The sequence below is a fragment of the Lontra canadensis genome, unplaced genomic scaffold (assembly GCF_010015895.1).
Source record: "Lontra canadensis isolate GAN:19392208 unplaced genomic scaffold, GSC_riverotter_1.0 scaffold84, whole genome shotgun sequence".
In the NCBI taxonomy this organism is placed as follows: domain Eukaryota; kingdom Metazoa; phylum Chordata; class Mammalia; order Carnivora; family Mustelidae; genus Lontra; species Lontra canadensis.
Genome location: NW_022631078.1, coordinates 7,621,961 through 7,643,479, shown reverse-complemented (window position 1 = coordinate 7,643,479; position 21,519 = coordinate 7,621,961). Strand labels below are relative to the sequence as shown.

Genomic DNA, 21,519 nt, shown 5'->3' with positions numbered 1-21,519 from the left:
AGCCCGGCGAGCGCCGCTGGCCGGAAGGGGAGGGGCGCTTGGCTTGGTTTCCTGGCGACGCAATTCTGTGGACGGCCGCTTCTCCGGCTGTTTTCCTCTTTTCCTTCCTGCCGCGTGAGCGAGGACGTCATGCTTTGGTTACTCTCAGCAACTAAGCTGGTTCCCGCCGTAGCAAGCGCCCGCTGCCTCTCAGGTTAGACTCATCTCCCACGGTGTCCACTCCGGGGCTTGCTGTCTGAGAAACTTGAGGCGCCCCAGAGGGATTCAAGTTGGTCTCAGGCGATCCCTTTTTCGGCGGACCCTTCCCCGGCTGGGGCCTCCACTCCCAAACCCTTTGTACGCTCCTTGGATTTCTTCTTTACCTGCTGCTTCTGGAAAAGGGTGGGCCCTGTGTTCTCCCTACCGTGAGGTATTCTGGGAAGCCGGAATGACTGCAGAGAGAAAAGTGTGTGCCATCCCCCAGAGGGGCTGTCTTCAAAGTTACTTGGACTCCTAGAAGTTGTGTCAGTTTTCACTTGCGTAGATAACAAAGTGTCTCATGTCAAGTAGCTTTTGCTTTTGTTAGGTTACCTTGAAATGCTTTTTTCGTGTTTTCAAAGAGTTGACTTGAGAGCTGGCTCCAGCATGTACAAGAAACATGTTTAGTAACACAAATCCCTTGAGCATTTCCTCTCGGAAGAGATAATGCTTGGAAATACTCCCGGGGCTTTTTAATGTCTGAAGCCCCGTTCGTAAAGGCAAGATGAAGGAGTCCAGGAATAATGGGGGCCGTTCTTTTAGGGTGTACTCTCGCGAACAATTAATCTGGTGAACATAAACCTCGATCAGTGAAACCTGAGTCAACTACTTTGCGGGCGGGCCGACCATTGGATCATATTTCAGGTTTTTGGCCAGTAGGTGACCAATGTGTAAACCAGAGCATATGGTATTTGACATCAAATCTATGTCTTGGCGTGTATTTCTCACATTGATCTGCTTTAATGAAAGTGGGATGGTAATTACAAGATTTGTTTTTCCTGTAAAAAATAATCACTGTCCAGTGCACAGAATTTGCTCTTTGGTTCTAATAGTTAAGTGGCAGAAAGCTGTCCTCCATAGGATTAGGTAAATAGATACGTAGCTTGTGTTGATCACATAAGCCACAACCTATGGTTTAGAGCTGGTACCATCTTTTGCTTGTGACTTTTTTTTTTTTAATTGAGACTTTGTGTAAAACTTTATTAATGAGAGGTTTGGGTTTTGTTTTTTTGTGTTTTTTTTTTTTTTTTTAGGATTTTATTTATTTGAGAAAGCGCGCACAAGCAGGGGAAGCAACAGTGGGAGAGGGAGAAGCAGGCTCCCCGCTGAGCAGGGAGCCAGATGTGGGGCTCAATCCCAGGACCCTGGGATCATAATCTGAGCCACACAGGTGCCCATGAAAGTTTAACACTAGATACTGGATTATACATGCCAACATTTTTGAAAAATATATTCATTATGGTTCATTTTGCCTTAAAGCAATAAGTAAATTAAACCACTTCCTAACATTAACACTACAGTATATATATATAGGAGTGTTGAATAGATGATCTGCTTGGATCTTCACAAGTGGATTAAGTTCGGGCAGTTATCCTCATTTTATTGAACTGAAACCAACATAGGATCACAAATTGCAAGTCAGTAGTTTTAGTTGTATAATTGCTGTCTAGTTCTTTTTCTGTAATACCACCAATAGGTCTTAACTTTGGCTTAGTAGAGTCCTTTTGGAACTTTTATTGAGCCAAAAAGAATGTTCTCTTCATTAAATAACTTTTTAATAGTCATTTTGGATGAATCTCCACTTCCCTGGAGTTGCTGTCTTGTCAGGATGATAGACAAGCAATAGATAAATGACAGTATAGCGATAGAGTCTAACAGAGTCTTGACTCAAGTGGCATGGGGGCTCAAGAAAGGCAGTGATGGGTCTTTAAAAATGTCATTTGGGGATTTTACTAAGTTTCAGAATTTGAAAATTCTACTGTCTTGAGATGCTCATAAATAGAGCTTTGCATGCCTGTGGTGCTCTTGGTTGCTGTTCTTTAGAAAAACTCTGCAGTGCAGAATATTGAGTACAATAGGAAGGTTTCTCATCTGTGAAAGTCATGCAATCCTAAAGTGAAAACATTGACTAAAGAATAATTTTTTTAAAGCCTGTTTGCAGTTAATTCATTCAGTAAACATTAAACATCACATGTGAGGATGGAGCATAGTTTCTACCATCATGGGAGGCAAAAAAGCAAGTAATTGTAATATAACATACTAAATTTAGTGGCAGTGGTAGGGAGAAAGAAAAAGTGATAGATGTTTCCTGGCAGCAGGGAGGGGGCCAAGAGGAAATGTGCATGTGCCCTTAACATTAGGAGACCTTGAGACTTGAAAAAGGCTTTTATCAAGCAGACTATAGAGTAATTGAGCCATCCTGCCAGAGGGAGCATATGCAAAGGCACGGAATAAAGCTTCTCAATCATCAGTAAGCCTGCAAGAGCCTTTTTGAAATATGTTCTTAGGTAGGTAGTAGGTATTACACCAAAATGGTTCTGTGGTCCGATAAGTTTGGGGAGTGCTGCATTTCATCATGCCCATACTAGGCTAATTCTATGTCTCCCAAGAAAGAAAGGTATTTGGCAGTAATTTGCAAACAGTATTTGACCATGGGGCCCTTTTTCTGTAGTGAGTCTTGAACTGGTAACCCTTGGAACACCCTTTGGAAAATTTTGGGCTCAACATAAGGTGTAGGAAGAAGTGATTAAAAAACCAAGTTAGGAAGAAAAGCCAGCTGGTGGCTGGCTCATTAAAGGTCTTGTATATTCCCATTCCTCTAGGTAGTGAGAAACCATTGGATGATTGTAATCTATTGAGTAAGATTAAATCTGAATTTTTAGTTGTCTGTTAAGAGTGGAATATGGACTAGAGGGCATGTCGTTGTTGCATTTTTAAATTTTCAGACACTGGTTTTTGGTTTTGTTGTTGGAAAAATTTTTTTTTTTTTTTTTTGCAGCTCGCAATAGTCCCAGATACATGTCTGATAAACTTTACTAAGTAACACATTTTATAAAAGTAGCATTTATAATACTTCAAGCTTTTATGACTGTATTTTCTAAAAATAAGTTTTGTTCACTTTTTACTTTGTAAGATTTTCATTTATGTGAGAGAGAGAACTTGAGCAGGGGGAGGGGCGGAGGGAGAAGGAGAAGGAGACTCCCCACTGAGCAGGGAGCCCTACGTGGGGCTTGGTCCCAGGACCCTGAGATTATGACCTGAGTCAAGGCAGATGCTTAACCGACTGAGCCACCTAGGTGCCCCCTCAAAATAAGTTAATGCAAATCGTTCCCAGTCCCTCCTATAGAATTTCCTCTCCACCTACCAACTAGAAATCAAACAAAATTAAGCGATAGCTCACATTTTACTATAGCAGTCTTTTAAAGAGGAGATGTTATAATCTTTTGTGGTTTCTAGATTTGTTATATTGCTGTATGCCACTGAACTGTATTTTGCCAAAGGTGATTGGGTTTTAGTTTTGCTAGATTATTTGCTTACGTCTTTCAGTCACATTAAAATTTGCAGTCATTACATTTCTAAGAGATGAAAGATTATTAAAATATGATCAGTAGATCGCTAAAAAATAGGAATATGCAGGATGCAAGTCAATCTAAGAAATTGTTTTCGGTTAATAAATTCAGGCATCTCAAACATAGCACACCCAACACTTAACACCTGCAGTCCTATCTCAGGTAATGGCAAATCTCTTCTCTCAGTTACTAAAGCCAAAAACTTTGACTCCTGTCATGCCCAATATTCAGCCTATCAGTAAATTCTGCTTGGCCCTTTAGACTATATCCAGAATTTGATCACCACCACCCCTGCCTCCACCATCCTGGACCAAGCTATTACAGTATTCTACTGGACTAGTACTGGATTCTAGCAGTAGCCTGATTTCCCTGCTTCTACATCTGCTTACTTTGAGTCTTTTCTTAATGACAACAGCCAGGGGTGCCTGGGTGGCTCAGTGGGTTGAGTGTCCAATTCTTGATCTTGGCTCAGCTCATGAGCCCTGTGTCTGACTCTGCACTCAGTGGGGAGTCAGCTTGAGAGTCTCCGGCCCCCTCTACCCCTCCCCCTGCTAAAATAAATGAATCATTAAAAAACAACAATAAAACCACAACAGCCAGAGTGGGCCTGTCTATTTTTATTTTTATTTTTTAAAGATTTTATTTATTAATTTGAGAGAGAATGAGTGAGAGAGAGCATGAGAGAGGAGAAGGTCAGAGGGAGAAGCAGACTCCCCAAGGAGCCGGGAGCCCGATGCGGGACTCAATCCTGGAAGTCCGGGATCATGACCTGAGCCGAAGGCAGTCGCTCAACCAACTGAGCCACCCAGTTGCCCTAGAGTGGGCCTGTTTAAATGTATCAGATATCAGTCACTCTTCTGTGTAGAGCCTCCAGTGGCTTCCAATCAAACCCATAACAGACTCCAAACTGTGATCTAGCAGTCCCTGCATAATCTGACCTCCTGTTACCTTTCTAACTTCATCATCTTGTTCTCTTAATTATTCACAGTGATCACAGTAAGGAGCGTCAAACACACCTTACACATCTAGCCTTAGAGACATTTCACTTGCTGTTCCTTTTGGAATTCTCTTTGACCTCATATGCCCATGGTTAACTCCTTTACTTTCTTTACATCTTTACTCAGATGTTAACCATCATTTTTCTGTGCCTATCTTAACTACAGTTTCAACCCTTGTATTCCAGAACTTCTGTAACCTTTTATTTTGTTTTCCTTAGCAACTATGACTAACATCATATTTTACTTAATATTTGCTTATTGTCTTTGCCCAGTTTGTAAGCTCTGTGACAGCTAATATTTTGGGTGTTTCATTCATTACTGTGTCCCAAGTACTGACAAATAGTAGGTACTCAAAAAACACCATTGAATGAATGAAAGAATGAGTAAAAATCATATATTTTGAAAATAATAGCAATATATTTTGAAAATAAAATAATTAGAGGAAGCTAAGAAGTATTGAAATTAAGCTAAGTTCATTTAAAATAAGCAAATGTCTGCAGACATTTAGCTAAGACCACTTGCTCAAAGTCTGATACATCAGTAACTAATTTTTCTTCCATCATAACCTGAAATTATAGTGGCTAAAGTTGGTGTTTTAGAGTAATGTCTCTGTAGAGCCTGTGTACATAGTATATAGTAAACAAGAAAACAGAAAGCTTCCTGTCTGGAGCGATTCACTGTAGGCCCAACATACATGAAATAGCCTCATTGCTTTGAGAAATCCAGGATAAGTGTAGTATTTTTTGTAATTGTGGAAAAATACAGATAACATAGAATTTACCATGTTAATCATTTTTAAATATACATTGTGAAACTGATTTCTAGAACTGTCATCTTGAAATCTGAAACTAGACCCATTAACAACACTTCTCCCTCCCTTGTCCTGATAACCACGATTCTACTTTGTTTTTACGAATTTCTTACCTCATGTAAGTAGAATCATAAGGATTTGTCTTTATGACTGGCTTATTTCATTTACCATAATATTTCAAATTTTATCCATGTAACATGTAACCCATATAGCATGTAACAGGATTTCCTTTTTAAGGTTGAATAGTATTTCACCATATGTATGTTTATTCATCCATTAATTGGTATTTGGGTTGCTTCCACCTCTTTGCTATTGTGAATAAGTTCTGTAAACATGAGGGTATAAATATAATTCTGGCTATTTTTATCTTAAAATATTTTATACTTTAATTTTTATTTATAATTAAGTTATGTGTCAAATGCTGTGTCTCTATTGGAGAAAATTCATTTCATGAATAACTTTATGGTCTGAACCTGTGTATCTTAATAAATTTTTAGCTCCAAGTGCTATACATATTTCGGAAGTTTGCATAGGAGTTTCAAATAGATGAAAAGAATGGGCCTGTAAAAAGACTGAAAAAGACTCTGTGATTTGTAAATGTTTAGCTCAAAGAAAAGTAAAATGGTATTTGCCTGTTTTCCGAATTCTTTTTATCACAGTCACCACAAACTCATCTTTTTCTAACATACCTAATCCAAACAGCCTTTGATCAAATGTCCACAATGCTGCTAAAAATGTTAAAAACATTATCTTAATATAGTATTAAATGTTACGTACGAAACTGATTAACCAAAACACACACAGTCGTGTTCAGTTGTTGTATGAACATAATGTGTCTGTAGAGTCAATTTAACGATTGTTTTTAGTTGACTTCTGCACGGCTTTATGCTTTTTTTTTTTTTCTCTTACCACCTTCTTTGAATCCTGCTGAGAGCATAGAGGGATTCCAGTTGCTGGTGACCCAATATACATCTTCCTCATCATTATCCACAAAAGTATATTGAGTTACATGTTTGGGGCTATGGGACTTTGGTGAATAATTGTTAAACGACTTTCTTCTCCAACTGCATTCTTCTGCAAAGCCCTCTTCATCTTCCACACCATTTGTAAGGAAGGACTTCAACTCGCCATCAACTTCTATTTCTTGATCGTTTTCAATAATTCTCTGTGTGTTTGTATTTCTATTACCAATCTTATCTGAAGCTGTAACAGAGACGTAGTTGCTTATCCCACTTTCATCGAATGCCAGGGAGGAGAATAAATTAAGGCCCTTGTGGCCCAGTGAACCATATGGTGTATATCCTGTATCATATGAAGAAAATCTCTCAAAAACTGGATATTGACTTGAGGTTGCAAAAAAGGATCTTGTACCTTTGCTTCCACAGGAGCTTCTTGGACTATTTAAAAGGTCCTCAAATGAGTCTTCAAAGAAATGAAATGAAAATGGTTCCCTTTCACCAAAAATTTCTCTAAAGACATCTGCCTTACTGAATGTGAAGCCATAGTCAAAAGAATCATCAAAGTGACTTCTGCCTCTACCATTTAATCCTTCTTGGCCATATTTATCATAAGTGTCCCTTTTTTCATTATTTGATAATACCGCATATGCCTCAGCTACTTCTTTGAATTTTCTCTCAGCTTCTTCTTTATTTTCTGGATTTTTATCGGGGTGCCATTTGAGTGCCACTTTACGATAAGCCTTTTTAATGTCCTCAGGTGAAGCATATCTCTGCACTCCTAGAACTTCATAGTAATCCACCATGTTTTAGCAGATTGTAGGGAAGGGGTGTTCTGGGTCTGAGTAATGAGAACCGTAGTTTCCTCTCAGCTCAAGCTCTCCTGGCGGTAGAGTTAGAAGTAGTGACTGCAAATAAGTACATTTTTACATTGAAGACAATGTTACTACCATGGACACTGCTAGGAGACATTAGGACACTGATTATGTGGCAATCAGAGTTACAAGCTTATGTCAGAGAGGTTTGCATTATCGTGTCATTCTGGGGTTGGGGGTGGGATGAGACCTTCCAAGTAGAGCTAGTCCATAGTCCTACCAGACCATCCTGACCCTCTGGACTATTTCTCCTATAGTCTCCTGGAAGCCTCAGACAATGCCTCATAAACTAGAGGGACCTGTTGTTGATGACCACAGCGTGCCCCTTGCATAATATGACCTTTAGGCTACTGAGCCTTAATAACTCATTTCCCAGTTCTTTGTTTTGGTTTTGAAAAATGAAATTGTGAACTAGGTAGAAAAGTATTCAAATAGATGACATTTTTGTTTATTTCAAACAAGAGGCAGTTCAATAGGAAATAAACTTGATTACAGTATAATAAGGACTGTAGGGAGAAGCACTGGATGGATGCTAAGCAGTCCTGAGAGACACCTAGCCCAGACTTGGGCTGTTTCAGAGAAGGCTTCCTGAAGTAGCATTATAGACAAGCTTTCTGCATGCCAGTATTGAATGACTTGAGATGACGGTGTCTATCCACCTCCAAGTTTACTACTTAAAAATATGAAATTACAGATTTTGAAAAGTGTACACTTATATATTCAGTATATAATTACTGAATGCCTACTTTGAGACACGATGTTAACCACTGACGTTAATAGAAATAAATTCTGATTTTTACGGTTTACATTATACTGTAATATAAATAATAAAAAAGAAAAATAAAATAATGTGAGATAATGTGATATGTGCTCCCCCTCAAAAAAAAAAAAAAAATGGTAGCGTGAGTGGGGAAAAGAGTTACATCAGACTGGTTTTCAACTTTCTACAGTATACCAGTCTACATGTATGTATGTATGAATGGCATACATATGATTATATTTGCCTGCTGTTGAAAATAATAACAATAATGGTAATACTGAACATTATTTGAGCACCATCTTTAGGTCAAATACTATACCAAGTGACTTACACACAGTTTCTCATGTTATTGTTAATAGCATTCCAGCAAAATAAATACTTTGTGCCCATAAGAAACCTGAGGCTCTTAAAGATAAATTTGTCTAAGGCTACCTAGCTTATTAGTGAAGAATCTGATATTTGAATTTGAATTTGTCTGATTCTAAATTCTACTCTTTCTACTCTGTTGCATTTCTTGGACCAGGATTTAAGAGTTCAGGTTCTAGACATTCTACAGATATGTGTTAAGAACCTGTGATACAGATAGGAGTTAGAAAATAGAAAATTCTGCTCTCAAGGAATTTATGTAATTGGAAGAAACACTGAAAAACTAATTTCAGTAGAGTGTGAGGCTATTACACAAGGATTTACTTCTCATTATTCCTCCTCCCTTGATGTCTCATCCCTTCTAGCTGCTGTGCCATTTTCTCTAATCTTTTTACAATAAAACTCAAAACTATTGTCTCTGGTTGATGATTCTGCTTTCGTCTATCCTATTTTTTTGGCACACTCCAGTCTGGCTTCTACTTTTTTCCTCCCAGTCTTAACTGAGTTATAATTGACATATATGTTTAAGGAGTACAATATACTGATTTGATAAATGCATACATTGTGAAATGATTACCAAAAGTTTAGTTATCATACATTAGTTCATATAGTTATAATTTTATTCTTGTGATAAGAACCTTTTTTTTTTTTTTTCCTAAGTAAACTCGGTGCCCAGTGTGGGGCTTGAACTCACAACCCCGAGATCAAGAGTCTCATGCTCTACTGATTGAACCAGCCAGGCACCCTGTTTTTCTTGTGATAAGAACTTTTAAGATTTTTGTTTTTAGCAATTTTCAAATATGCAGTGAAAAATCGTTAACTATGGTTGCTATGTGGTACATGACAGCCCCACAACTTGTTATAAGTTTATACTTTTTGACCACCTTTACCCATTTGGCTTCTTTTACATTCTGCTAAAACTTCTTGTCCGGGTCTCCAGTGACTTCTGTGTTGCCAAATCCAGTAGTCATCCTTTTGGCCTCTTTGTATTTCACAGCACTTGACACGGAGGAGCCCATCCCTTTATTAAGACACTTGACTTTCTAAATACCACAGTCCTCTAGTTTTTCCTCCTTTCTCCTGTGCTTTCCCTTCTTATACTAAAATAGTCACTACATTTGATCTATACAGTCTTGGTAGGTAATATCCAGTCCTAAGGCTTTAGATACTACTTATGTGCTCATGAAATCTTAATTTATACATCTAGCCTGTTATTTTACCCCCTGGACTTCAGATTGCCTATTTGTACTCTTTTGGAATATCCAGTAAGTGTCTCAGTCTTTGCCATTTCATTTAATGGTGCAATCATCCATCCTGTTCAAGCCAAAAAACCTGAGAAACATCTTAATTTCTTTTTTATTCTGCATCTAATCAAAAGGCAGACCGGTTGACTTTTGACCTTCAAAATATATCCCAGGCTAATCACTGGGAAATAAAGTCAAATAACAAATAATCCCTTCCTTCCAAAAGTTTATAATAGACTGGCAAACTAATTAGGAATTATGCACAGTGTCATAGGTATTAAAACAGAATTAAGCATGGGAGCATTGAGAAGGGGCAGTTGCATCAGCATCACCAAGGTTGGGGAATTAGAAGGCTTCCTAGAGGAAGTGATGTTTGAGCTCCTGGAAGCAGGTAGAAGCCATTTTAGACAAGAGAACTGTGTTTTCAAAGGTAAATACTGTTACAGTACAGACTAGTTAGCTGGGGTCTTCAAGTGTGGCTGCTGTAATGTTTTTTTTTTTGAGGATTACTGGCTGGAGGAATGGACAGGGGCCAGATCATGAAAGGTGCTAAGCTAGGGTGTGAAGTGCATTCTGAAGGAAAATTCTAGGTTTGTAGTGCTCGTTTGAGAAGCTGGAAAGTTAAAGACAGATCCTGAATTTAAACCAGAGTTAGTTGACAATGCCTTTGAGGACACTGAGGCAAAGGACTACAGGGATCATTGTGGAAATAGTATAGTTATAAAGGATGAATTAAAGAAAGACAGCATCCAAGAAAGGCAGATCAATTAGGGGACGTAGTCCAGGTGAACCAAAGAGGGTCTATACTAAGGAAATGGCCCTACTTTGAATGGAATTGGATTTTAGAAATGGGACTCAACATACCAGTTTTGCTACCAACTAATTATGTAATTAACTTTTGGGCAAAAAACCCTATTTAGGGACATCTGGGTGGCTCAGTTGGTTAAGCCGCTGCCTTTGGCTCAGGCCATGATCCCAGATTCCTGGGATCGAGTCCCACATCGGGCTCCTTGCTCAGCAGGGAGCCTGCTTCTCTCTCTGCCTTTGCCTGCCTCTCTGCCTGCTTGTGTGTACTCTCTCTCTCTCTCTTTCTCTCTCTGGCAAATAAATAAAATCCTTTAAAAAAAAAAAAACAACCTGCTTACTTAAATGTAGGTAAAAGTATTGTTTATTTGCGTCCGTTAGACTTAAGCTTACTGTGCTAAGAAGTGGTCTAAAATAGAAGGATTGGGTATTCTGCTTTGTCCTCTTAAGGTAAAAAAAGAGAATTTGTTACCTTTTTACATTCGATCGTTTTGTTGCCAAAACAGTACTATAGACAATGTAGTCCAGTGGTAATGGGCTCTACAAATAGATTGTTCAAATTCTAGTTCTTTCTCAGTGATTTCTTCATCTTGGGCAAGTTTCTTAACCTTCATATGTATCTTTTTTCCCTCATCTTTAAATGATCAGTGTCATAATAGCATCTACCTCAAACATACATGCTACTCTTTGTATAAAGAAGGGGATACTAATACACAGATGTGATATCAACAAAAAAGTAATAGTGGCTGTCTCAAGGAAAGAGTGCAGGGTAACTTGGGGACAAATGTGGGAGGAAAGCTTTTCCCTGTAAATCATTTCTATATCTTTTGAGCTTTGATCCATATGAACATGTTACCCGTTCAAAAATTAGTTAAAAATTTAGAATTGTACTTATTTCACACAGCTATAAAGGATAGTTAATACATGTAGGGTCCTTAGAATACCTTTTGCAATATAATAAACAGTGAATTGTTGGCTGTCATCATGATCATTATTATCAGTGATGCAGGGATTTGGAGGTATTAAATACACTGGGCCTCTACTGTCTGTTGTAATAAGGAAAAATGGAGCTGCATCCTATATTCTGTGAGCTTTGATTAGGACAAAAGTTGCCTGGGGCACCTGGGTGGCTCAGTCAGTTAAGTGTCTGCCTTCCGCTCAGGTCCTGATCCCAGGGGACTGAGCTCAAGACCAACGTTGTTGGGCTTCCCGCTCAGCAGGGAAGTCTGTTTCTCCCTCTCCCTTTGCCCCTCCCCGTGCTTGTGCGTGTGTGCGTGCATGTGTGCGCACTCACGCATGCTCTCTCTCAAATAAAATCTTTTAAAAAGGTTTGCTTACAGGTGAGGAAAGCTTGGTAGTTTTACTAAATTCCTCATTGTATTCCTTTTCTTCATAATACTCCTTCACGGTCAGTTCACCAGCACAGTCATGGACAACCCAACCCATTATCATCTCCTCCTTCTGCCTTCTCTCCTTTCAAGAAACACAAATGTCAAGGATCAAATAACTAAAAAAGTGGGCCAAAAGCTACTATGTGTTGAGGAAGGTCTTTTTTTTTTAGGAGTTTATTTATTTGACAGGTAGAGATCACAAGTTGGCAGAGAGGCAGGCAGAGAGTGAGAGGGAAGCAGGCTCCCCGCTGAGCAGAGAGCCCAATGGGGGGCTTGATCCCAGGACCCTGAAATCATGACCTGAGCCGAAGGCAGCGGCTTTAACCCACTGAGCCACCCAGGCGCCCCAGGAAGGTCATTTCTATAGGTGTTTGCAAGTAACACTGTAGGGAATCTGATGTTTAGTTGAGGCAGGGGTAGATCTCAGGATCCCTTTATGCTCTTAAAAACTACTGAGCAGGTGTGCTCAGGTGGCTTAGTTGGTGGGGCAACTGCCTTCAGATCCAGTTGTGATACTGGAGTCCCGGGGTAGTGTCCTGCTTCAGGCTTCCTGGTCCGCAGGGGGTCTGCTTCTCCCTCTGACCTTCCCCTTCTCGTGCTCGCGCTCTCTCTCTCTCTCATTCTCTTTCTCTTAAATAAATAAAGAAATAAAATCTTTAAAAAAAAATTACTGAGCACCCTCACATCCCTCCTCCTCCTGAACTAGACCTTCCTAGGAGATAGAGCATTTTAGTGCAGTGGTTTCCAATGGCAAGTTGTAATCTTAGTAGGTCACGGTACTAGTTTCCTGAGGCCACCAGAACAAATAACCACAAACTTGGTGGCTGAAAATAACAGAATTCTCTCCCAGCTCTGGAGGCCAGAGGTCTGAAATCAAGTGTCAGCAGGGCTGTATGCCTTCCAGAGGCTCTAGGAAAGAATCTGTTCTTTACCTCTTCAGCTTCTGGTGACTGTAGGTGTTCTTTGGCATGTGGCCACATCACTTCAGTCTTCTGCCTCCATGGTCCCATTACTTCCTCCTCCTCTGCTTTCTCATCTGTCTGATCTTTCTGCATTTCTCTTACAAGAGCGCTTGTCACTGAATTGAGGACATACCCAGGTGATAAAGGATGATCTCATTTCAAGATCCTTAATTACATCTGCAAAGACACCATCTCCAAGTAAATTAACAGGTTCTGGGGATTAAGATGTGAACATATCTTTCAGGGGCAAAACCATCCCAGAAATTGCAGTAATAAAATCATTGTAGTGTACTGAGAAACTTTGTAATGGAGTAGGGCAGGCAAATATAGAAGGAATAGTATTTAGTGAAGTTTTTCCTTAAAGATTTTTTTTTTAAAGATTTTATTTATTTTATTTATTTGACAGACAGAGATCACAAGTAGGCAGAGAGGCAGGCAGAGAGAGGAGGAAGCAGGCTCCCCACCAAGCAGAGAGCCCGATGTGGGGCTCGATCCCAGGACCCTGGGATCATGACCTGAGCCGAAAGCAGAGGCTTAACCCACTGAGCCACCCAGGCGCCCCTTTTCCTTAAAGATTTTATGTACTTACTGGAGTGAGTGGGGGGAGAAGCAGAGAGACGGGAACAAGCAGACTCCACAATGAGCGTGGAGACCAATGCCGGGCTCCACCCCATGACCCCGAGATCATGACCTGAGCTAAAATCAAGAATCAGACACTTAGCCAACTGAGCCACCCAGGCATCCCTAGTGAAATTTTTATATATATCATATTTATATGTCTGTCTATACTAGGTTCCATGTAAAATATATTTCTTACTGTGAATCTTGGTTTTAAAAGGTTGAAATCCACTGTCTGCTATAACCGCATTATTTCACAGGTAAAGAAATAATGCAGAGGAATTACGTAACGTCAAGATCACATAAATGATAGAATTAGCACTTTACTGTACCATGCTACCTTAACTCTTTGTCTTAGATTGCCTTTCAGAGTGCATACTTATTTTCTTCATTTGTCTCTATATTTAACTCGTCTTTTTCTTTTTTTTTTTTTTAAGATTTTATTATTCATTTGACAGACAGAGATCATAAGTAGGCAGAGCAGCAGGCAGAGAGAGAGGGGGAAGCAGGCTCCCCACTGAGCAGAGAGCCCGACCTGGGGCTCGATCCCAGGACCCTGGGATCATGACCCGAGCCGAAGGCAGAGGCCCAACCAACTGAGCCACCCAGGCGCCCCCATCTTTTTCTTTTTTTACTTCTTACTATGAAAATTTCAAACATGCAAGTAGATAGAGTAGTATATAATGGACTCCCATGTATCCGTCACTCAGCTTCAGCAGTTACCAACTCCTAACCAGTCTTCTTTCATCCTCTCCCCAATCCATCCCACTCCCATGTTATTTTGAGACAAATCCCAGATTGTATCACTTCATCAGTAAATATTTCCATATTTAACATATTTAACATAACCACAGGGGCTCCTGGGTGGCTCATTCGGTTAAGCATCTGCCTTTGGTCATGATCCCAGGGTCCCGGGATTGAGCCCCACATGGGGCTCTCTGCTCAGCGAGGAGCCTGTTTCTCCCCATCTCTGCTGTTCCCCATGCTTGTGCATGCACTCCCTCTTCCCCCCCGCCCAAATAAATGAATAATTTTTAAAAATAACATAACCACAACACTTATCACACCTTAAAGAAGTAAGCATTACTTCCATAATACCATCAAAAATGCAATTATTATCCAGATTTCCAATTTTTTCATAGATGTAGTAAACAGTATGAGTGTTTTACAATTTGTTGCTTGAATCAGAATCCATATAAGGTTTACATATTATAATTGATAATAATTTTTAAGGTTTTTTAAATCTATAAATTCCTCTTTCCATCTCTTACCTGCCATAAAACTTATGTGGAAGAAACAGAATTGTTTGTCCTGTAGTGTTTCCCACATCAGAACTTGGTTGATGCATCCCTATGTTGTCCTCTAGCAAGTTCCTCTGCCCTCTGTATTTCTGTAAATCACTTGCCTCATCTTTGTTAAGCTTTCAATGTATATAGACTGGGCATATTCCCCAATATGTATTCTGTACATTTTCTAAAGCTAGATGCCAGGAAATACTTGTTTTTCCTTTTTCCCATTTTTCACTATTCTTAACTGTATTTTCACACTGCCTAGAAACCTTTACCATTTTGTCTTTTTAATCATCCAAGAAGCTATAATTTTGTTCAATAATCCTCTGTAAATTGAGCATTTAAGGCTCCTAACTCACTAAATGTGTACTCCTCATTCATACCACATAGTCCCTACAAAAACCTTTAACTTGATCCAGACATCACCTCCTCCTGTTGTAGCAATTGTATGTCCATGAGGAGATTATATAGTAGTTTGTGTTGTTGAGATCAACAGAGAAGACCTACTAATCAACAGGGTAGAGGGATAAGAGCAAAGATTTTGGAGTTTAATAAACCTAGGTTTGGGGGTGCCTGGGTGGCTCAGTCAGTTAAGCGTCTGCCTTCGGCCCAGGTCATAATCTCCAAGTCCTGGCATCAAGCCCCGCACAAGGGTCCCTGCTGGGTGGGGAGTCTGCTTTTCCCTCTGCCCCTGCCCCTGCTGGTGCACTGGCCCACATGCTCTTTCTCTCTCAAATAATACCTAAACAAAAAAAACCTAGGTTTGAATTTCAGCTTCCCCAGTGATGTGTAACATGGCACAGATTACTACTTTGAGTCCAGTTCCTTGTTTGTAAAAAAGCAATGATGATGGCAGTTAAAATCTTAATTCTGCAATTTGGTATACATACAAAGCCTTTAATGGTCTGATCCTTACCTTTATAATCTTTTCATCTTTCTCCAGCAACACTGACCTGAACCTCTTTCCCCCCTGGACACACACACACACACACAAACACACACACACACAAGGGCCTTCTATGACTTCTCTCTTGTAATCTCATTTATAACACCTTCCAGACCCATTTCTCTTTCAATTGACTGATTTTTTTTTTTTAAGCTTTTATCTTTAGACAAACCATAAGAGACTCTTAATCTCATAAAACAAACTGAGGGTCGCCAGAGGAAGGGGGGGTAGGGAGAGGGTGGTGGGGTTTATGGACGTTGGGAAGGTATGTGCAATGAAGTGTGTAAACCTGCTGGTTCACAGACCTGTACCCCTGGGGCTAATAATATATGTTAATTAAAAAATAAAAAATTATTTTAAAAAAAGATTTTATCTTTAAGTAATCTCTACACCCAATATGGGGCTCTTACTTACAACCTGGAGATCAAATTGATCTCAATGGAGCCACCCAGGTGCCCTTCACTTGACTAATTCTTACTCAGAGTAGGCATCCCCTGCTTCTGCCGTCCCACACCAACACCTTTTGTGTGCTTCTCTGTGTTCCCCAGAGCACTGTGTGCCTATCTTTGTCTTTGTACCCATCCCACAACATTGTATTAGTCTTTGTGCTCTCAGAAGAGCTTGTGAATGACTCCACCATGGTGTTCCCCATATAGTGTTTCAGTGTGGTTTTATCTCACCTCCACTAGACTGTATATTCTTTAAAGACCACAGTCCTCATTCTTAACGTTTTTTTCTACCGTGTGTTCTATCACATGCTTAAATCTTGTTGAATAAATGCTAATAATAGTGTTGTATACCAGGATTAAACATTTTTCATATATGATTTAATCTAGCTCTAACATTTCCGAGGTTAAATGAGAGAACATGTGTATATTTTCTCGTACTTCACATATTCTAAGTAAAAATGTTAATTCTCTTTTTCTGAATTTTAGGACACAGCTTCATAACTACCTCTGTGAAATACCCCTACCCCTTCCTTGCTTTTGTTTGTTGCCTTTTTTTCCCATAGCCCTTTGTTCATACCATAGTCATACTCTGTGTGTATGTACCTTTGTTATACTGCAGTAGACTGAAGTTGCTAAGGGTAAAAATTACCTCATTTCTATATTCCTAGGGCCCAGCACAGTCCTTGACTGGTACAGAGGAAGGGCCATATAAATGTTGAAGGAGAGAGATAAATGTATACATATAGTGAGGACTTTCTAGATTATTGTTCCATTTCATTTTATTTTTCCTTCAGGATGCATGTCGTGTTCTCAGCGAAGGTACTCCCTCCAGCCCATCCCAGAGAGGAGAATTCCAAACCGATACTTGGGCCAGCCCAGCCCCTTTACACACCCACACCTCCTCAGACCAGGTAAGCCCTTTAAACTGTTAATAAATGTCTCTCTCTTTAGATGCTTCCCTTAGAACTATGCTATCCAATAGAATTTTTTGCAGTGATATAAATGTTCTAGATCTGTGCTGCCCAGTACAGTATCTACCAGCCACAAGTGGTTATTGCATACTTAAAATGTTGCTAATGTAACTGAAGAACTTAATGCTTTATTTTACCTTTATTTTAGTTAATTTTAGACTTAAAAAGGCACATGTGGCTGCTGGTACTATGTTGATGGCACTATCTAGAGTAATAAATACAATAAGCCTTAAAATTCAGAATTACCAGTGAAAAGTATATATTTCGGGATATTTTAAAAGAAAAGTTACATTACTTTCTAAGACATAGTTGCTAGATCAAGTGATTAATTCCCTGTGAGCTGCTATGTTAAAGACATTTTAGAAAACATTTTTCTGGGGCACCGAGCTGGCTCAGTCTGTGGAGCATTAGACTTTTGATCTCAGCATTAATGAGTTCAAGCCCCATGTTGGACATGGAGCCTACTTTTAAAAAAAGAAAGAAAGAAAGAAAACGTGTTTTTTTTGAGAGTACTAAGTGGTCATTTCATTTAACCAAAATGTTGCTAAGTAGATTACACTACATTTCCACATTTGATTTTCACAGCTTTGTGAAGGGATAACAACGATAAAAAGGCAGTTAAAAGGTGAACTGTGTAGCTTTGCGCAGTGGCAGTATCGTAGCCAATGAGGTTTATCCGAGGCGCGATTATTGCTAATTAAAAGGTGATCTGTGGGGAGTGAAACCATCCCAAAGAGGTAGGTAGGGCAAAACCAAATGCTTTGTAGAAAAAGCAGTCAGATTTTCAAGGGAAATTAATTGTTGCTTCTGCCATGCGAAGTTAAATCTGTATTTGCTATGTAAGTATATAGACTAATAATCTAAATTGCCTTTAGAAATGTTCCTCTTTCGCTGTCTGTATTCAGTGAATGATACCAGTGTGTCTCTCAGTGAGGGCTTCCTTTTGCTGATTCTTCCTCAGACTGGAATTTCTGCTGGGAAATCGGCTGAGACTCAGGAAATGCAGCTCACCACTGAAATACACAAGAAATCAGAGTTTTTCAAAGCTGTAAGGTAAGCTTACTCGCATTCCAGTTAGTATTAAGTATTTCTCTAACCTATCAACCTACCTGTAGTCTCATTTAAAAAAAAAAAAAAAAAGGTAGAATTGACATTGAGTTTTACCAGCTTTGAAAATTACTGATTTCTCGTGGTGAGATATTTTTACATGGTGAGCTGCGTTTTCTAGGCCTTGAAACTAGTAATCATATGGTCAAGATAATGGCCCCTGTATCTAAACTGTTTGCTGTGTACGTTATGTGCGTGAGAACTGTATAAAAGATGATTGTAAATAAATACACATATATTCATAAATGTATTATGTTCATATCAGCTATGGGAGGAAAAGAGATGTCTGTCGTAATTTTTACTCTTCTGGACGTAGGGTTTTAGACATTGGACTAAGAAGGAATAGAAGTAGATGGAATTTTAAAACAGAATCATCAGTGTTAAACCAGGTATACAGTTTTTGGAGGCAAAAACTATGTAAGTGTCCAAAGTATTAATCGCTTGTCTTTCTCTATGTAGACATGGAAGTGTTAAAATGATTGTGGTGTGGAGAAAGAGTAAATTGTTGAGAAAAAATAAAAGGCATATAATATGTATTTTTAAAATTTCTTTCACAGAGGTAGTCAGTCTGTTAGTTTTGAGTATAAAATTATATCATCTCTTACTTGGTTTGCTTCAGAAAGTTTCATGTTTGGCCTATTTTCCCAGTGCTTGTAAGTACTTAAAACTTCTGGAACATATCTCAATCCTTTCTCTAATTATTATACAAGGCCCATATATATTAGCAGAAGTGTTAGAGAATATAGGTAAAAATATTTTTTTAAAAAAATCACTTAAAATTCCACCATTCATAGAAAACCACTATTAAGGTTTTGGTGTATTTATCTTTCTGGACTTATTTTTTATATAGAAGTATGTGTGTCTGTGTGTGTGTATACACATGTGTGTACTTTGTATACTGATCAATTATTTCTTAAAAATAAATTCTTAGAAATGAAATTACTGGGTCAGCTCTTTCTGAATTTGGGGGAGCTATTTCCTTTGGATTTTTCCTGGCCATATCCACCCAAGTTTCTTGAAGCAAAAGTAACCTGGAAAATATTCAGCAAAATGGCTGAGATAAAGGAATTCTGTTCTAGGTGTGCTACTACTGCTTGAGATGGAAATAAAAAATCAGACTGACTTTCCCAAGGTCTCCTAGTGATTTCTAAAACTTACTTCCTTAAATTATGTATGTGTGAATTTACTTATTTATTTATTATTATTATTTTTTTGCAGATAAAATATGTTTATTGGATTCCTTTGTTGTTTTTTTATAACATTTATTTATTTTTTTATTTTTTATAAACATATAATATATTTTTATCCCCAGGGGTACAGGTCTGTGAATCACCAGGTTTACACACTTCACAGCACTCACCATAGCACATACCCTCCCCAATGTCCATAACCCCACCCCCCATCAACCCTCAGTTTGTTTTGTGAGATTAAGAGTCACTTATGGTTTGTCTCCCTCCCAATCCCATCTTGTTTGATTTACTCTTCTCCTACTCCCTTAACCCCCCATGTTGCATCTCCTCTCCCTCATATCAGGGATATCATATGATAGTAGTCTTTCTCCGATTGACTTATTTCGCTAAGCATGATACCCTCTAGTTCCATCCATGTCGTCGCAAATGGCAAGATTTCATTTCTTTTGATGGCTGCATAGTATTCCGTTGTGTATATATACCACATCTTCTTTATCCATTCATCTGTTGATGGACATCTAGGTTCTTTCCGTAGTTTGGCTTACTTATTTATTTTTGAGTAATCTCTAGGCCCAACATGGGGCTTGAACTTGCGACCCCAAGATCAAGAGTCACATGCTCTACTGCCTGAGCCAGCCAGGCACCCCCAATTTCTTTTTTACATTGCCGTCCCAGTGTTGAGGACTAAGTTTGTAGAGACAGAAAATGTAATTTCATCCTCCTGATCACTTATATGCCTGCCACTTTATCACCCAAGCAGGGAAAAAGTGATTCTATGCAAGAAGGTTAGTGGCATTCTGAGCTATATGATGTTATAAACTGTGAATCTACTTTTTATAGTATCTGTGCAGATAGATAGTTACATAGTTCCCAGACATTGCCACAGGAGTAATGCTGTCATCAGGAGAACAGCAAGGTGTTCAACTCACATAAGCACTGCAATTTATCAGACAATAGGAAGAATTACTGCCTAATAAAGTATTATTTCCAAAAACCTGTACTTCTAACATTGTTACATTCTTGGGCACAATTAATCTTGCAATATGTGATATAGTTCGTAGCTCTTTAAGAAAGGGCTGTTCAGGGGCGCCTGGGTGGTTCAGTGGGTTAAAGCCTCTGCCTTCTGCTCAGGTCATGATCTCAGGGTCCTGGGATTGAGCCCTGCATAGGGCTCTCTGCTTAGCAGGGAGCCTGCCTCTCCCTCTCTCTCTGCCTGCCTCTCTGCCTACTTGTGATCTCTGTCATATAAATAAATAAAATCTTAAAAAAAAAAAAAGAAAGAAAGTACTGTTCAGAGAGTTGGGCTTGTCAGAATGACTTGTCCAACATACCCAGAACCACTTGGTTTTCAACTACAATAGTGAACAGATTCATCGGGAAGTATTGAGGATACAGCTGTGTGGCCCACAATTTGAGGGAATGCTTTTACCACTTACCTCTTTGTCCCTTATCATCAGATATAACAGCTGAAGCTGTACAGTTACTGTCAAGTATAATATTTAAAATGATGGAAAGGTTGGTTCTAGACTGGGTGCTAGATAGTAATTCCTGAATCTTCTTCCCTTAGAAGTGTCAGAACCAATTAGTTCTCCATCTTTCAGTCATAGTTTGTTGTAGTTATACCTTGAGCAAGGGGTATATTTTTTTTAAGTTTCGTTAAAATGCTTGACTTCAATATCTAAAAGATCAAGATTTCTTTTGGCGAAGATTTTTACACTATTTAAAAGATTAAAGTTTATGTCCAAGAAATGACAAATTCCAGGTAGTCTGAATCTGCCTGGACCACTGGTTGAGCTTTTTCAAAACATACATACATGTCATGATCCTATAGACTTACTGAATCAAAATCTCAAGGAAAGGGCTTTTTTTTTTTTTTAAGGGTTTTATTAATTTATTTGACAGACTAGCAAGAGAGGGAACACAAGCAGGGGAACTGGGAGAGGGAGAAGCAGGCTTCCCGCTGAGCAGGGAGCCTGTTCTGGGGCTCAATCCCAGGACCCTGGGATCATGATCCGAGCCAAAGGCAGATGCTTAACGGTGAGCCACCCAGGTGCCCCAAGTAATACATTTTCTTTTCTCACTTCCTGTGTATCTATGGAATTTTAAAAATAATCCCATATTTGTATTAGTTGTGCATATTTTCCTCTTCATTTTCTCAAGTAGATTTTAATTCAGAATAAAGACTGAAGTGGTTT

At 39.0% G+C, this 21,519-nt stretch overlaps 2 protein-coding genes and 1 pseudogene across 4 annotated transcripts in view; 2 read left to right on the top strand and 1 right to left on the bottom strand.

Moving 5' to 3' along the window:
• Positions 1 to 32: 32 nt before the first annotated feature.
• Positions 33 to 21,519, top strand: part of XPNPEP3 (X-prolyl aminopeptidase 3) — a 74,534-nt gene continuing 53,047 nt past the window's right edge. The window contains exons 1-2 of one of the 3 annotated variants that reach the window (XM_032882920.1): positions 33 to 193; positions 16,851 to 16,967. In XM_032882920.1, the coding sequence (XP_032738811.1) occupies positions 130 to 193; positions 16,851 to 16,967 (181 nt within the window). In that variant the 5' untranslated portion in view covers positions 33 to 129. Of the gene's footprint in view, positions 194 to 16,850; positions 16,968 to 17,932; positions 18,081 to 21,519 lie in introns of those variants that run through there. The other 2 variants (XM_032882921.1, XM_032882922.1) reach the window with 2 other exon arrangements.
• DNAJB7 (DnaJ heat shock protein family (Hsp40) member B7) lies at positions 6,031 to 7,314 on the bottom strand. The gene has a single exon (XM_032882925.1). It carries the CDS (start codon positions 7,156 to 7,158, stop codon positions 6,280 to 6,282), a length of 879 nt encoding a protein of 292 aa, XP_032738816.1. The 5' UTR covers positions 7,159 to 7,314; the 3' UTR covers positions 6,031 to 6,279.
• On the top strand, positions 17,664 to 17,847 carry LOC116882541 (annotated as a pseudogene).